The sequence below is a fragment of the Rhea americana genome, unplaced genomic scaffold (genome assembly GCF_003343005.1).
Source record: "Rhea americana isolate MKP2758 unplaced genomic scaffold, rheAme1 scaffold_16, whole genome shotgun sequence".
Lineage (NCBI taxonomy): Eukaryota > Metazoa > Chordata > Aves > Rheiformes > Rheidae > Rhea > Rhea americana.
In genome coordinates, this window is record NW_028185705.1 from 5830935 (window position 1) to 5848817 (window position 17883).

A 17883-nucleotide genomic window follows, 5' to 3' on the forward strand; every position below is an offset into this window, starting at 1 on the left:
AGATGTGGTTTTAGCTGAGGCAAGAGCAGCGCAAAAGTTTTAAGCCAACTGAGACCCTTCTGAGGGTTTCTAGTAGGGCCTGTTAGTTTTGCTTATTTGAGTCTTCTTTTTCCTAACCTCCACTTAAGGTTTTCTTAATAGAAATTGAAAATGCATCAGTGTTGCTAAACATAGTCCCATTAATTGGTGTTTAGCAGTGGTGCAAAGTGACCCCTCYCCTTTTTATTAAAAATACTTCTGATTATTTTAATAGCAGAAAGGGGAGGACATCATGCATAAAGGGCATTGCTTATAAAAACACACAGCAGCGTATTTCCACCAGCAGCGTCGCCTTAGGACACGATCCGCTTTGGTTTTGGTGCCGTTCTGCAGGTTTTGGGGCCACAGTGCTGCGGTGAAGGTCAGAGCAGCCTGAGGTTGCCCAGTTGCCTATACCTGGAAAGGTGCAYGGTTGTTTTTCTGACTTCCTTATTGTTTTGAATTGTGAAAGTATTATGGGATAGAACGACGGAGCCTCCCCATAAATCCTTGGAAGTTCTTCCAAGATGTGACAGGAGGTTTTTATTCATCTTCAGTGCAGAATGGGGCCCAACAGTAGAAAATCTGAAGATAAAATGAGATACGTACATTTTAGATAGCTCTGTTACCTTTGGCAACAAGCTCCTTTAATTTGTCTTTTTATCAGATTTACAGCTGCACAGGACTCTGCTTTGGTCCCTGCTTCTGAGCAGAGTGTTGTCTCAGAAGCAAAAGCTTCTGGAGCGAAGGAAACTTGTTTCTGGTTAGTGCTGCACCGCAGGTGCGGCTGCTGGAGAGGGTGCATGTTACTGCTGGACGACCCATACATAGGATCCCTGTCAGATACAGCCTGTGTGTGTGCTGTGCGTGTGTGTGTRTRTRTRYRTRTRTRTATATRTATATATACACACACACACGCACAAACACTTCAACTATATATGAATTTTTGTGACCATGTTTCTACAATAAAATATGTTTGTTCTTGTAGGGCTCTGATACATGCACTTGAATACAGAGCATTGTCTAGATTGAGTCATCTCAGAGTGAAGTGTAGAAGTCGCTTTGGGGGAGCTCCATGTTGCCTCTGTCCTTGGGTATCCACTGTAGTGGTTTTTCGTGAAAAGAGGTGGAATTTAGAGTGTCCAGACTATTCTCAGAGCAGGGCACRTGGTTTTACGCTCTGTGTTGCCCTGCTGAAAGCAGGGGATATCAGCTCAGATTCTCAAGAATATTCCTGGAATTTTAAGATAGCAAGCTTTTTTTTTGTCTTTACTTTTTTGTTCGTGGTGTTTATAAAATAGAGATACTGAACTTGTATTTTAAATCACATTTTATTTTTTTGTTTCTGAACTCCGACAGATATTGAGAACACCTCTCAAGATTTATATTTTCCAAATAACCTGTTTTCAAGAAGGCACCAATACTATGTATCAACAAATCAAGTTCTTGATTTCAAAGTATGTAATTCCCATTTAAATCATCTAGTCTTCCATTGTCTCAGGCTGAACTACAAACCTTACTGAAAGCATACAAAAAACTATGAGCCAGAGCCTGGATTTTTGTGCAACAAAGTAGGGTAACGCATCTGAGTAAGAGATTCCTTCCATTAAAGGAATTGTTCTCATTTGTAGCACTTGCTACTTTAATTCAGAGCACAAATTACATTGATAAAATGGAGTGGGCTTTTTCATGTTTATGTGGTTTGCTTTTATTTACGTAAACACTATCTTGAAAAGACTCTATGTACAAAGTCCTATAAGCTGTCAGGTGTAGCAAAAGCTGCTCTCAAAGCCTGTTACATTGTTCTTTTCACATTGATCAGAGTCTTCCGTAAAGAAAGGATATTATAAAGAAATAAACTTTCAAAAGTATTTCATTTGTGATTTTCATCATCTTTTCATGTGTATACGCCGTGCATTTGCAAAACTCCAGTGTTGTAAACAGTAGTGTATTTGTTTAGCTTAGCAGTGAGTAATTCTATTAGTTTACTGATACCAGGAGACAGTCTTAATTTTTTTTTTTTCTATTGAGCACAGGACCGAAGAATATCAGTTTTGTTTCTGAAACAGTGCCTTCTGTTGTTTTGGTAACATTGTATGAGGAGATACCTGCTGAGATTGAAAACCTTTCTTGGTGACTTACAGGAATGTTGTATCTGTCACAAGATTTCTTACTATTTTAAAACTGGTGATGCYGTTCATAACTGTATTGAAAAAGAAGTTTTCTTAAGACAGTGTGGCTAGTCACTATAACCTACAAGAACAATCATTTTTCCATGTAATTTCATTTTAATACTGGAACAAATGGTACTTGATCCTGTCACATGAAAATATTTTATCATTCTTCTACCTTCCCTTTGGCTCCTTATCTTTTAAAAACTGTTAACATTTTTTATTCTTTTTAGTTTTTATGTTCTTGATAGATTTTTTTTTTTTGGTGCTTTTGGAGTTTAAATCTGACCGAGTGTTTCAAGAAGATAAAAAGATTCTGGTTGTCTGTAGTGCATGTGGACAAGTGTATTTAGACCCGCTCTTTCTGGAGCAGTATTTGTAAAGAGCTGTGACAAACGCTCTAGGGACCACTTTGTAGCAGAATTCAATCTTGTCGGCTAGCAACAAATAGGCTCCATTGAAGGCTGTTTATTTGAATGGGAGTTGGATCAGGCCCTTTGGGAGAAGGCTGTGTTTTCAAAATAGCCTCAGATACAGTGGATTTCAGTGATGAATATAAATAAGGAACAATTAAGAGAGAATCATAACAAAATCCTTAGGATACAGCTTAAGTTTTCTAATACAATGGCCAGATAGGGCTAGCGCATTCTGTCTCTGTATCTTAGCCTTCAAAACTGTCCTTACTCCTGCTGTAACACTTCCAAATTTCACGCATATTGAAAATATACCAAAAAATGGGATGCAACACAATCCCTGTCTTAAAAAATTTACTGAATGCCTATATAGGTTTGAAATAGAGAACTGTTCAAGGTTACCCACTGCAGATGCCTTAAATTCCTAGACCTGAATACCTATAAAGCCTTRTTAACACTGAACAGAGAAAATTCTGTCTTTGTGAAGAAGTTATCAGCTGTAAGTGAAGTTAATGTTCTTCTGTTCAACAGGAAACATGATCAAAAATAACTTTCAATTCAGGTCTTCAGAAGTTGTACTGCAGGTACAGAATTCTCCCTCCTCCTCCCCCTGTGGCTTTATATTAAGTTCATAAAAATTTCTTGAAGTTTCAGACTGTTTTCCAATGTGACTTTTCCTATTTGACAGCTTTGCTATAATTTTAAGGTTTTACACTTAGAGGCAAGCAGTGCATAAGCTTACTGTTTTTTACGAACAGCTTCTTTATATAGGTATCCAAACCAAACAACTATAAAGCCTCTCCAAACTGCGGACAAAACTAAAATGTCAGAGTGCAGCAGATGTTTGGCCCACTCCTCCTCTGCAGTTGCATTAGACGCATTGTTATCAAATCCTTTTGGAGGATGGAAGAGAGGAGTTACCTGACTTAGAAGCATGACTTAACTAGAAGCTCTCTATTCTCCTTTTCAATAGCAGAGAAATGAGGACAGTCATCAGGATTAGAAGAGATCAGATTCATTTCCCTCCTCTGCCTACRTTTATTAAATCTCTCAGAAGACAGATTTCTTTTTTTTTAAATGGTGGTTTTATACTGGCGGACCTTGTGATTTAAGTGCAATGTGCTTCTGGTGCATACATTCACAGCTTTATCTAGGAGTAGAAAAGCATTTCACTTTTCTGCATTTATTCATCATTTTTGAAATTTYATGTAGGTATATTCAGGGTATAGGCAAGGAAATTCAGCCTTCGTAAATATGGCATTAGATTAAGAACCCTGGTTTCGCAGCTAGTTCTCAAACCTGGCTGTGGATAAGTAAACTCCTCTCATCTTAATTTCCAACCAGTTTACCCCATGATGTTTCTTACCTTGCTTGTCATATTTAGCATTAATTGAAGTTTTTACTATAAAAGCAAATGTTTGTTTCCARTGATCTGACTTCTGAGGTACTAGTTAAAAATGCAAGTAGGCACGCTCCATGTTTCCTTTATGGRTATCTAAGTGTTTTTCTTGTTTTCTCCTGTTCTTTTTCTCTGATATGTGTGGGGCAATACATGTATTTTTTAATTGTTCTTTAATTTTTGCTGAATGATGACTAACAAGGACTGACGTGGGGACTGTGTGAAGATGTCGAGATTCTTTTGGAAATACAGAGAGATGAGTATTTACAATTTATTGGCATTTGACTGTTTCTTAGAAGCAGGTCATTTTTCCATTATACTGCTCTTTTTGGAAGGTTCATGTTCTGCCTAAGTTAATAGTTTATTTATTCAATGTTTAGAGATATGATCTTTCTTTTTTTCCTGGCTTGAGGACTTGCATAGATACCGAGTTGGGATTACTTAGCCCCTACCGATTTCTTCTTTTTCCTGCAGTTGACCATACCTATAGCAAGTAGCTCAGCTCATTATTACTCCAACAGTCTGATTTTTCTGTGCAGCTTTGAGTCTATATTCTGCAGCTTTGAGCGTATACCCCAAGGACTGACTCCAGAAAATTCCCTTTTTAAATATTCTCCACAGAAGAAGCCAGTTTCTAGCCATCTGTGAGTCCGTTAGCTGTATACTCTTCTCCCCTCCCCCCCCCCTTCCTTGTAGCATTTTAATAAAATATGGGACATAGACAGAAATCATGTTATCAGTGCAGCTGATTATGACAATTACTTTGGAACTAGTAATTAAACATTGATCTATAATTAATAGATAGCTATTGATCTTATTTTAACTAGATAACGCAGTAGGAGTAGGCATGAAATTAAGCAGAGAAGTTAACGCTGAGTATTGTGAAAAAATCCTTCATAGTGGACATATGATGTGATGTTGAAGTCTCCATTGCTCTGATGTTATTAAAAATAGACTCTATTAAAGAGTAAGCTAAAGCCTTTCTTTAATATGGCAAAGAAAATAACACAGAGCTGGCTGTGTTTTGTATGATTATTTTTTTTTCTTTAGTTTGTAACGTGATGCTGGTGGTGACATTGATTTATGAATGAAAGAACTGAAAAATAGCAATTATTCACACTTATTTGTTAGAACAACTTTTTAAATTCTCAGTTAAAGATTATACTGATTAACAGCACAAAATGTTTAGTAAATGAAAGTTTGTAAATATCACTTATCTAAAAAGGTCATGATCTGTTGACTAGATTTACACATACGCTTTTTTCTCGCTGTTCTCTCCATCTTTTTACTTGCTCCTAGATTTCCTAAACTACAAGATTCTGCATCTTGAAATTAAATTACCTTTTGTTTTATTCTGTGATGATCTGATATCATATAAGACTATAATCAAAACTTGTAACCATTCCTGATGGTGGATGCATATGGGTTGGGCTATTCCACTCAAAGAGTGTTTCACTGAAGCAAAACACCTTTTTAATATTTTGAGATTCCTTATTATTCATGTGAGTCTATTTGCCTTGCACATTAATAGTGCTTGGTGACAGGTCATTTTCAGTCCATCCTGTTCATCTTTAATTTGTGCATACTGCTTTATTGATTAGCCCTAGAGAGTAGTTTAAACTTGCCTTTATCATTTCTATCTTCATATAATTAATGGTTTGTATTTTAGCTTTCTTTTCATAACAAAAGGTGTAGATTCTTGTTGTTTACAAGTGAGGGACCAAAGGTTATATGCAAGTCCTTATCAGCTAAATTAGTCTGTAGAAAAGGCGTTATAAATGTTGCAACTTTGCAGTGTGCTTTCTGCCTTTGTAGAGTAAATATGTGACTTTTTATAAAGTGCCTAACCATTTTAAGTTAATAAATCGGAGGATTTGTCCTAAGGAAGGTGGARCAGACAAAATACTGACCTTCAGGATTCAGTGGACATTAATTGAGTTTGGAACAAAAGGGATATCATTTACTTCTTTATGATTAAACTGTAAAAGGAAGAGTTTTATTTGTCTGAGAATGGATGGATATTTTGAGAGTATCAGTAGCAGCAACTTTTAAAAAACCATTCATACAGTGAACATTTAGAATACTTCTGGAGCAATAAGCAAGCTCATGGGAACAATAACTGGGAAAGATGAAAAATGGCAAGGTATTACAGGAGTAGATAGACTCTGAGGAATATAAGCAATGAGCAATAGTCTCAATTTGTGTCAGGAGGAGAGAGAATCACTCTTACTGTAGTTACTTCACCTTTGGTATCTAACTCTTGTCCACCTAAATTCTTTGTGAGCCGTGAAAGTTTTGTATGAATTGTTAGGAATGGAAAATTTAGAGAGATCTCTGATCATGTTTAGTAGATTTGTGTGCTTGTCCAAGACTTTTGAGTAGAAAATATGAAGCGACAAATTAAAAAACAGACACAAATTACCACTGGAACGCTTCTTCATTCTTTTGATATTTTCTTCTAAGGTATGCATGGACAAAAGAGCTGTTTAATTTTACATCTGCTGATTTACTGGCAGCCAAGGAAGCAGTTACTGCTTAACACAGAAAACAAAAGCTGCTTATACACAATATTGGTATGAAAGTGTCTGGGAAATTCCAGCTATGGAAAGAATTTCATGTGCAAATTATAGTAAGAGACAGGTAAGATAAAAGATAGATATCTATAAAAATTGTAGGTAACAATGAAATTAAAAGCAACAGAATACTTTTTACTGTCAACAGATTGCATACTTAGCATTTTTAAGTTCTGAAGATGGCATCAGAAATTAATTTTATTTTGCCTTAAATTTGCTAGCTGCTTCAACTGTCATACCAAACACATTGAAAAGGGTGAATCTATTTAATCATTTTTTTTGTGCAGCGTTTCAATCTGGATTTGTTTTTCAGTTAAATRACTCAGGTTAAAATTGTCTGAAGTAAAGCTATAAATGTGGGGAGTAGAGGAACTGACATGTAACGCTTGCTTTAAACATGATATGAAACATTACGTGAGAGAGTAGCTGGAGTAGGTAGAGCTCTGCAGAGGGATGGGTGATGAACCAATTGAGAGCCTATGGATCACGGTTAGCAGGCAAACCAACACAGGTGATGTTACAGTAAGTGTCYGCCACACTGGTCAGACCACCTGATCAGGAAGAAGTAGATGAGGCCTTCTTCAGGCAACTGGAAGAAGCCTCATGTTAGAGGCTCTGTTCCTCCTGGAGAACTTTAATCGCTCCGGTATCTGCTGGAGTGACTATACAACAGGGCACAAGCAATCCAGGAGGTTTCTGGAATGCACTGATGACAACTTTCTGATAGATGAATAAGGAGCTGGCAACGCGAGACGCTCTACTGGACCTCACACCCAACCAGTTCTTCCAGGTTTGCAAGTATCTGAGTGGGGCAGGRGCCTTGGTGACAAAGGGCCTGTAAAGGTACTCAGTGCCTTCTTCATGTTGATCTTGGTTGGTAAGATTTGCCTTCAGGAGTCTCATATCCCTGGGACCGCTGGGAAYGTGTGAAGCAAGGAAGACTTACCAGTGACAGAGAAGGATCAAGTTAGGGAGTGTGTAAATGAACTGGATGTACACAAGTCTGTGGGACCTGATTGGACCTACAAGTGCTAAGGGAGCTGGTTGATGTCATTGCAAGGCCACTCTTGATTGTTTTTGACAAGTTTTGGTCACTGGGGGAGGTTCTTGAGGGCTGGAAGAAAGCAAGTGTCACCCCTATCTTGAAGAAGGGCAAGAAGGAGGGTCCAGATAACTATAGGCTGGCCAGCTTCATCTTGATTTCTGGGAAGGTAATGGAGCTAATAATTCTAGAAACTGTTTCCAAATACATGAAGAACAAGAAGGCGATTGGGAGTAGTGAGAATGGATTTACAAAAGGGAAATCATGCCTCAGCAACCTGATAGCCTTCTACAATGACACTGACTCCATGGATAAAGAGAGAGCAGTGAATTTTTTCTTATCTTGACTTTTCTAAGGCTTTCAACACTGCTTCCCATAACATCCTCATAAATAAAACTGGTGAAGTATAAGCTAGGTAGGTGGACAGTGAGGTGGACTGAAAAAAGGCTTAACTGCTGGGTTTAAAAGGTTGTGAATAGCAGTACAAAGTCCAGCTGGAGGCCAGTAACTAGTCGTGTACCTCAGGGTTGATACTTGGTCCCATACTGCTTAAAAACTTAATGAGCTAGGTGATGGCACGGAGTGTACTCAGCAAATTAGCAGATAATACAAAACTGGGAGACTGTTTGATAAACCAGGTGGTGGTTGTGCCGTTCAGAAGGCTCTCAGTACATTGGAGAAGTGAACAAGCAGGAATGTCAGGAAGTTCGGCAAAGGGAAATGCTAAGCCCTGCACGAGGGGAGGAATAAACCTTTGTTTTATTCCAGGGATATAAAATAGTCTGTCCATGGTAATAAAAGCATCGAAGATAGAGGTGTCGGTCCGTGTAGCTAATAGTAGAAATGGTGAATTTCCACCTCTGTGTTGGTCTTTGAATTCACTAGTTAATGATTGTAATGTCAAATACATTTTTCACTACATTCTTCCACTAGTGCAAAGATGTCTCTTCCCACATTGATGGCATCCGTTAAGAGTGAAATAAAGTTAGATTCGAAGATTAAAGAGCAAAATATGTTTTTTAAGTCACTGACCTCAGTAATACATCCTATTCCTTTGAAAATGTAGTAACAAGGATATTGAAAACGATTCATCACACCCTTTTGTCTACAGGTCTTTTTTTAGACTGCTGCTATAGCAGTGGGAGACTTGGGGAGATGGGATGTCTTGCTTAGTGTTTTGTCCTCGGGGAGCCTGGGGCTGGTAGGAATACTTGAGAGTTTCTAATTCTAGTCTAGACTTCAAACTGTGGAATTGTTACTTCCCTCCTCATTCCCTTCATATGTGAGACTGGATGGAGGATTTGGGGCTGGTTACAGACTGGATTACTGCCGGAGGTTGAATGCTGTGTTCATTTCTTTGCTGTCTCTCATGARCAACCGTTTTGGATTGACATTGGCTTTGCTGGTGACCTCTGTCACTTAGTGCCTGATTAATGTTACCAGCTGGCAGGTAGGCAGTGTTTTTAAAAAGCTACTTGATGAACATGCTTCTGATGAAGGATTGCTCTGCTCTACTCCCTCAGCTYGCTGATTAGCTTTTATTGTACACTGAACTTCCTTGCGTCTGAAAGTCTCAATCATTCCGAATGGCCGAGCACAGGCAGCAAATGTGCCTGCATTTCTAGGAAGAGAGAAATCAAAGATAACTTTGTTTTAAAGATGCCTTAAAATAGCCTTTCATTTGCCTGGAATATTTGATCAGTGTTTTGGAAATATAGAAAACTAGGGTCAGAGTCTTCGATGGTGATGAACAGATAATGCCGTTCATAGTGTTCTAGACAAGGTTACTTTTGGGTTTGAGGATGACAGCAGGATGAATTTACAGTGCGAATAATGGAGAAATAGTGGTAGGAAAAGTGACCTACAAAGGGAGGAAAAATAATCTTCGGCTTTCTCTTAAAGGCATACTTTCTTCCCTTATTCTGTGACAGGTTCTGACTTTTCCCCAGGTCTCTGCCCAAGAAGTCAGAAGGCTACCTGCCTTTTGTACATACGTTACTTTCAGTGTGTTTCATCTCAGTCTGAATCAACTAGTCTAATTAAAAATAAGATTTATTAACAGTTAAAGGGGAAGAATTCTGATTTAAAACAAATACCAAACACCAGTCAGTTTTTTTGGTACTTCTAAGATAGAAACTGTTATGGTCTGTTCTGCACTGGTAAAGCAAATCATCTATGACTTGGGATGCAGTAGAACTGTTTGCATGAATGCTTTTCTCTATTTATTTTTCTACTTCTGTGGGCATTTGCATCTTTATTGCTTAGGTGTGTTATGCTGCTTATTGCTCAAAGTCGTAATGTACTGAGATGACACAATTAGGTAGTATGGAAATTACCATGATTTGACTTCATATATTAAGGAGCTGGAACAAAAAATTATAAACTGTGATTATGCTTCATATTTACTTCACTGTCATAAGAGAAGATGAAAAATAGAGCTCAAACCATCTAAACTGATAGTATATCAGTGTTTTCTATAAAATACCGGAAAAAGTATTAATACCTGAAAAGGTATTCTTCCAGGGTGCAGCAGGAAAGAAAGCTGCTTTGGTAGATATGATCACTTGAGTCAGGAATTCAGAAGCATTTCTGACCCACACATTGGCAAAGACTGGAGTTTCCTAAAAATTCAGGAAGCTTAATTCAGAAGGAGCATATAGAAAATTCATACTGGGCATACTCTGGGTATCATACACATTCTATCATTTGGTTGGTTCTAAAATAGTTTAAGATTTTCTTTCTGGTTTTATTTAATGTGGAAAACATTTTTTCATAGTTTGCATAAAAGTGTAATTTTAATCTTGTAACAAAATTAGAATTAAACATTTTATAAGATGAGAGCAAAAATATTAATTTTCCCCTCAAGATATCTAAAATAAAAGAACATTTCTAATTTATGTGGAGAAGATAGCTCATTTTACTTTTTGGGTAAGTAATGCATATCACCAGCAATCTTGCTTCGTTTGCAAAGGAAGAGAATGTATTACAGTATTTTCTGCAACTGATTATCCAGTTGTATACGTATATTTTCATCAGATACTTCAAAGCTCATATTTTTTAGGTCAGGAAAGTATGCTTTTCTTAAAGCTTTGAAGTTTTAAATAAGGAAAATGGACATAATTTGACTAAAATTAATTACTAATGCAAAATGTTGCTATTGACAGCTAGCCCATTGACAAAAGCAGAAAYTGAGTCTGTGAATTCATATTCTTTATACTTTCTAACCAAACCAGGGCTTATTTAGAACCTCTGAAAATTGATTCTCAAAATATAAAGCTTCTGTGAGCATCCCTGCTTCTTGGGTGTATGTGGATGCACAATAAATGTCTTCAATACTATTTTATTGTGCTGAAATTTGGGTACAAAATACAAGAAAAAACTGGCTTGCAATTTCTTTCTAAAGTAAGTAGATCACCTGTTCCCTAGCTAAGCTGCCCTGCAGAGTTGGTTGCCCCCTKGTATGTACTAGTGGCTTTGGTTTGGGGCAGGTTACTTTGTTTTATTGACATCCTATTTGTTATATGGCCTTAAGAATGCTGTTCAAAGTAGGAAGTTTTCACCTCATCTTAGGCTTGGTTTTCAAAGTTGTTAATGATTTACTGCTCATGTGAACTTTAGTGGGATTTGCGCATACTCAGCTCTGCTCAGTCAGCCTTTAAATGCTGAACAGAATGCATCAGAGAACTTGGTAGTGTCTAAAACATGCTGCCTTTTAATTAGCATCCATTTTTTCTGGGTATATGTTCTATTACTATTGTTTGTAGGTAAACAGAAGTCTTGCTACTTCCATCGCTTTTAATTGCTCTAGTCCTCAAAAAGTGTATCCACAGACATGTAAAAAATACTGGCCAGGTGGTAACTTGYTAAATCTGCATAGTAGTGCACAAGGGTGGTTTGGAAGTAGGCTGAGATTCTGCTTTTCTGAGATAGTAAGGATGACAGAAGGAGCTCAAGTCTGACCCTGTGCGTGTTGGTGGTAGTTTACAATGAAGGTTAGTGGGAGGGAAAGTGTATTTACRGAGTAGCTGTCAAAATCCCTATGTGTAAGCAAGCTGTATATAAGTTTATAATGTACCATCATTACCAAAGATTTTCAATTTTTGTCCTGGCAAGTGAAGTAAACATAAGGATAAATCAGAAAGCCGTTTTTAAGTGTGATTTAAAGGCCCATTGGAATAGAATTGTGTAGTTTTTCTTGAGCTAATGACCAAAATGAGCCCTGCYGTGTGGGAACACCGCACCGCACTGCGTTATTGCCAGGGGAGTGCAAAGGTTAAGCCTGGGATCAATCAGTTTGCAATCAGACTGATTATAAAAGGAGAGGAAGGAGTAAAAGCTAAAATCAAAATAACGTAGTAGGACAGAAAGGTACAAAGAAAAACGTTCAGGTTCCCTTAAAGTAAAAAGGTTTCTCGTAATAAGGAGCTAGCAAGAGCATTCAGGAGAACTGTTGGGGAGGCACTTTAGTTTTGTTAAAATAACAATGTAGGTTTTTCAGCCCCACTTCTATCCATAGTACATTTACTTAGAGACTGGCACAGCCTAAATGATCCTTACCATTTTATCTGTAGTATTGTGAAATAGTCCAGACATAATCGAGATACTTCTCCAACTTTTAGGAAAGTTCGTATTTCTCATGCGCATGTTGCTGTGACTGAAGGTTAAAGGTAATATTTCCTGAATAGATATTGTTCCATTTTGAATCCAGTCTATATGGCTATGTAAATGAAACTTTCAGAACTATAAATAATATATGAACTGCCCTGGTGGGGTCCTCTTATATTTCTGTTGCATTTTTTTACAGTGCAGCAGTGTTACTGTTTGGGGTTGAAGCCACTGGAGAAAGATTCAGAAGGTAGGCTTTAATGAGAGAGAGAAATAAAACGGAGAGAGCCTCAGCAGCACCGATCCACTTTAGAGCTGATGGACGTCCTGACATTCCTCCTTCCCAGCCGAGGGTGCCAGCAGTAAGAGAGGGAAGAAAATGCTGAAACAAAAACAAGAGGGATGTGTTGAAGTATCGTTACATGTTTTCAAAGAGAAAATTTGTTACTATATTGTTACGGTTAAATATATTTTTTAGTGGCAGGAAGTGTTGTCTTAGAGGTGGAAGGGTTGAATTCTCATGGTATTTTATACAGTTATTAGTGAATTAGTTTTGAGACAATAGGCTGTGAATGATATGTTCAAGTTCCCCTGTCATGATAGTATTAAAGTCTGAGGTTTACAAAACTCTAACAGGGCCACATACAATTTTTACTTGAAATCACTTTGTATGATTGATGATTTAGCTACTGAGAGAGTTTTAAGAACCTTTACCCATTTCTCAGTAAAATTCTATATAAAATTTTCTTTCATTCAAATCCAGTAGGCTTTTATCTTTGGTAAAATCATTCAGCCTTCCAGATTAATTTTTACATTCAGGGGAGGCTGTTACTTGTTGGGGCAGGAGCTGTTCTCTTCTGAGTGGTTTCTGCAGGATCCTGGTGCTGTGGCCCTTCCTCCATTGCAGGGAGGCATCAGGCTTTTCGTCTCTAGCTGGTGTGTACCCTGCTGGAATCGCTTGTGGCTGGCTTGGAGCCTTTCCTCCTCAAAAAGCAGGAGCGTAGCTAATATAGCCATATTGCGTAGGCAGAGTTTTATAGGTGTTTAACTTGCATTGACTGCTATATACGATCATGGTTCATTTCTGTAGTATTATTGAAACAAATCTGCTTTTGGCTAGACCTGGAATTTGAAGGAGAAAGTAGTTGTTTCTTGTTTGAATTGTCTATGAATAAATGATTAAGAACTGAGAGGTATTGTTTGTAGTGACTCTTTTCTTTGAGTGAAAAAACAATTACTATTTCCTGTTTAAGTCGCACTCTTTAGACAGAAAAAGAGAGAAACTAGATGCAGCCCACACACAAGCAAAGAGAAATTATGAGTTGAAAATTTAATACCTGCTTTTGTTTTCAAGGCCATGTTACACTGCAGTAAATCTGCAGATAGACAGTGTTTTACTACACTGTTCCTACAGGTAGGTTAGAATTTATTAATAACACCAAAAAAAAAAAAGAAAAAGAAAGAAAAAGAAGTTACAATAGCTGGTTGTGTGGAAAACATCATGTACCATATCCCCCAGAGACTACTTCAAACTCTGCCTTATTGAGCTCCATGGTGCTGCTACGTGGTTTCAGACCGAGTCTGTAGCAGTTTCTCCCTTTGAGAACAGATGTGTGTTAGCACGTGCCCAATCCAGCCTCTGCAAGGGTCTGTAATGCACTGAAACTGGTACAGCCACATTCTCACAGTTGTGTCTGCAAGAAGGAGTATTGGTGTGTAAGGTGCACAGATATTAATTCCTCTATTGCAGCCATAAGTTTTTAGGTTGATACAGGTCTCAAAACTTGTACCTGTTCAGAGGGCCAGTCCTGAAGATTCACTAGCAACTAGACTTTTAATATTCTTTTAAATAGTGTACACTATATTCTATTTTAATTTGTTTCAAAACAGTTCAGCCATACTTTATAATGTTTGATGGCACTCATCAGTAGTGCCTATATATCTGTCTAATAGAAGTTCTTCAATAAATTAGTGTAATCATTAAACAAACTAATTTTTGTTCTCCTTGTAGCTGATGACTGCCTGTTTCTGAAAAGGCTAGTGATGTCAGCTGGCATCTATTAGGTTTTAGTATGTCATGTTGTCTACAGGTTGTAATCTGTAGTTTATATCATTGATTTATTATGTTGCATTAGAATGATCACTGCTGTTTTGTATTTGGAGAACAACAAAAGTGGTTTCCCTTAACTAAAAAGGCTAAATATACCTTCCTTAGACCTTCTGTTATAATACCTTCCTTTTCTAGAATTGACATGTTACTAGTTCAGGAAAGCTCTTTTCCTTTATTTCTTTGATGTTTGTCACCGTCTTGATGTTTCCTGCTGTGGTGCGCTGTAATTCCTGCCTTCCTGTCTGTGTGTTTCCGTGGCTCCTATTCAAAGAATCTTGCAACATGACAAGAGAAATTGGCTTTTCCTCAAAATCTGTGAAAGTCGGAGGAAGATTTAACTAAGCTCTTGTTTTGATTGCATGAAGTAGCATTAAAATGGTGATACAAACACCAAATGTAATAAAAGAATATCCTTAAACTGTTTTAAACTATAAACTTTTGAACTATAGCTCTTCTGAAGTGTTCCTGTTCTCCATAATAAACTCTGTAGTGAATCTAAGTAAATGCTTTAGAAAGAATTGAATAGTTGAGTGCTTAGCTTGTAGTTTCACATCATCTTCTCTGGACTTGGTTTGCAGCTGGCAGTGCAGTGGTCAATGTTACTGCTAGCCTGGTGCAAGGGCTAGTGGTGGTCAGGAAGGATGCTCCTGTTGCCACCAGTGCTTTCTTGTCTCTCGCCTTCGACGGATGCTGTGGTGAGAGCTAAACTATCAAGAAAAGAAAAAGGGTTGCTGCTGGATTAGCTTGCTGAAGTGGCTCCCTTCAGGCTGGGGGACACAGGAGCAGGTAATTGGAGCTGCACAGCCACTGTGGCAGCTGGCTTGGGGCGGGCTGGGCAGAAGTGTGAAACCACGGTCTTGTAGTGACCTCTTCTTCCTGTACACTGGCCTCTCCATTTTTAACTAATAAATGCTCTGATGGTATGGAGACTGTATAACCAGGTTAGGGTATTGCACCAAAACTGAGAGAATAGTAGTGAGAGCTCTAAACTCAAGTCTGCATCAAGTGCCAAGTCTGGAGCTTGGTGTAACTCAGCACTGTTTTTCCTGGATTGCAAGAACACTCCAGGAGCAACTGCTCCATCCCTTGAGTGTGCTCCTATTTAAAGGTCACTGAACTGCCTATGGATTGAGGTGATTACAGTTCTCCCCCAGTGTAAGCATGACTTAAGGATGGATTACTCTTTTCAGAGGCTGCAGAATACTCAGCTTTGAGTAAGTTCAGGTGTCCCTGAAAAACTTAATATTAAGGCAGTGCTTGGTAAAGATTTTCCAAAATAGGATTTAATGTTAGGCTTTTCGATCAAGATTTATTCACTCAAAGTAATAGCTAGATTTTCAGGAGTATGGACTTCTAAGCAGAAGCAGTTACTTGTTTCACTCTTTTGAAACTTTTCACATTTGCCTGCTTAAACAAAACTTAGGCTTTTGAAACTCTTGGATGTCTTCTCAACTATGTGAGTCTATTTTTTRTAACAATTTTATTTAAAACAGGCTATCCTAGTAATAGCATTTTTAATTGTGTTTGTGCTTCTTGTAGAACCAAATCCACAGCTTTTCTACTTTCATGCCTACAAAGAGAATAATTTAGTTATTTAACATAAACATCTTGTTTCAAAGAGTCCTATGATTGTTAAGAATACTAATAATTACCCACGAGAACAGGTTGTCTRTGTTTTTTTTTAGTAAATATCAATGTGGTGCTTTTTTACTTTTTTACTTTTCTTTTTCTTTTTTTTTTTGGATGTCAAGTTGAGTGTTACATAAACCTTAACAATTGCAGCGACAGATCTCGCTCACTCTGAAAAGTGAGTATACGGTTCGGTAGCATAAAACAGTAAATTGCCCTTACAGTTTATTGATCAAAATGTCATAGCTTTTAAAGAACTTGGAAGTGCAATCTTTTTTTTTTCCTCTCTTATGAGACATACTGCCTTTTACTGCACAAGATATTGTGTGATGTATTTTAAGTAGTAAATTTGGATCCAAAAGGCCTGTAACTGTTAACTGGAGTCTTCTGTGTGTTGTCTTTGTTTTAATCCAGTTAAAATGAATTCCTGCTTATAGAAAAAAAAATAACAGAACGTAACTCTGAAAAGATTTCCCACTGTGCCTGTGAAGAGTTTAAAATCAAGTGCTGATGTTTAAGTTTACTCACAGTGTTTTGATAGTTTTTGCAAGAAATAAGCAATTCCTAATATTTTTCTCTCTTTTTACGTGGACAAAAGTATGGAAACCTCATTTCTGTCAGACAAATATTCAGGAGCTCTTCCTGAAGAGTGCAACTGTCTTTGTGCACCTGTTTATAAATATAAGAAGGATTTTTCTCAAAATGCTCCATAGTGCATGAAGTTGGTAACCTCTGCTGACACCAAAGGCAACTCGCTGCTGTGTTGTGTCTAAGGTAAAGTGAGCGATTTGGGTTAGTGATGGAAGATACGTCCTAAGACGTATGGTGCTGGCCATCACTGCAYAGGGGAGGACATGTGGTTTGGCTTAACATAGCATTGCTCTTATTTCTGATCTTCTTTTGTACTTAAAATATCTCCCTATGTTCACATTTTATGGCTTACATTTTTGGTAAACGTCTTCTGTTCAGTATAATGCCTTTTTTTCTAAACTTTGATTTCCTGTCAGAGTAACTGTACTGATTATTTATTCTTTATGTCAGCACTGTCAGCAGACTAAAATAAGTTATTTAGTATATATCCAGTTGCTTGTTTGGTTTATGTCAGGTATATGACCTAATAAAATGTACCTATTTGTGAATTATTTTATATAAATTTATTCCATTCAGTTGTATTTCTAATGTTCTCTTTTGATAGGAACTTCTACTACAACTTTGCCAATTACAGTGCTGTGTGTTAATAAATATAATAAATGTTTGCTGCTTCCATTAATGAATGGTATGCTCTTCCATTGCTGTCATTTTTGGATATCTRTTCTCTTTCAGATGCACTTGGGATTGTATTGCAGGTTGGAGGACACATATCRAATAAACTAGAATGCTGTAGAATGTGTTGGATAAGCAAATGGATTTTTAGTTAGATGCTTTTATTTTACATAACAAATGCTAAGCATACTTTCTGGGTTTTTTTTGTTACAAGGTGCATCTAAAAGATTTTCCAGTTAGACACTCCAATTTTTCTCCCCAAATGATTTTTTTTTGCATTGTAATGCATTACAGGCTGTTCTATATTTATAAAAATTGATGCTATATTTGTTTGACGTACAATTTACATTGGCAGACAGATAATGTACCAATAGCACTGTTTTATACTGGTACTAGTAGAAGTGTTTTCTACTAGCGTAGACCTTTTGTTCTAGTTATTTGAAGTATAGGGTTTTTGATATTGTTGTCAGGTTTGAAAGAAATGGTGTCACTTGTAATAGAGTCCTATTAAGTATATTCGTCTTTTTGGTAAGCCCTTATGTTAGAAGTTTAATCTTAAAAATCTTATTAGGAAGAATTTAATTCTTATTTAAAACTTAAGCTATGCTATGAAATAATAAATTGCACATGTGGTAGTATTTTCTTACAGCTTTATGGACT

General features: G+C 37.2%; 1 protein-coding gene across 1 annotated transcript in view; it reads left to right on the forward strand.

Moving 5' to 3' along the window:
* The window catches only part of SUCLG2 (succinate-CoA ligase GDP-forming subunit beta), a 220509-nt gene that overhangs the window by 90535 nt on the left and 112091 nt on the right, over nucleotides 1–17883 (forward strand). The window contains exon 4 of the mRNA XM_085300009.1: nucleotides 1378–1475. Coding sequence (XP_085156135.1) covers nucleotides 1378–1475 — 98 coding nt within the window. The remainder of the gene's footprint in view (nucleotides 1–1377; nucleotides 1476–17883) is intronic.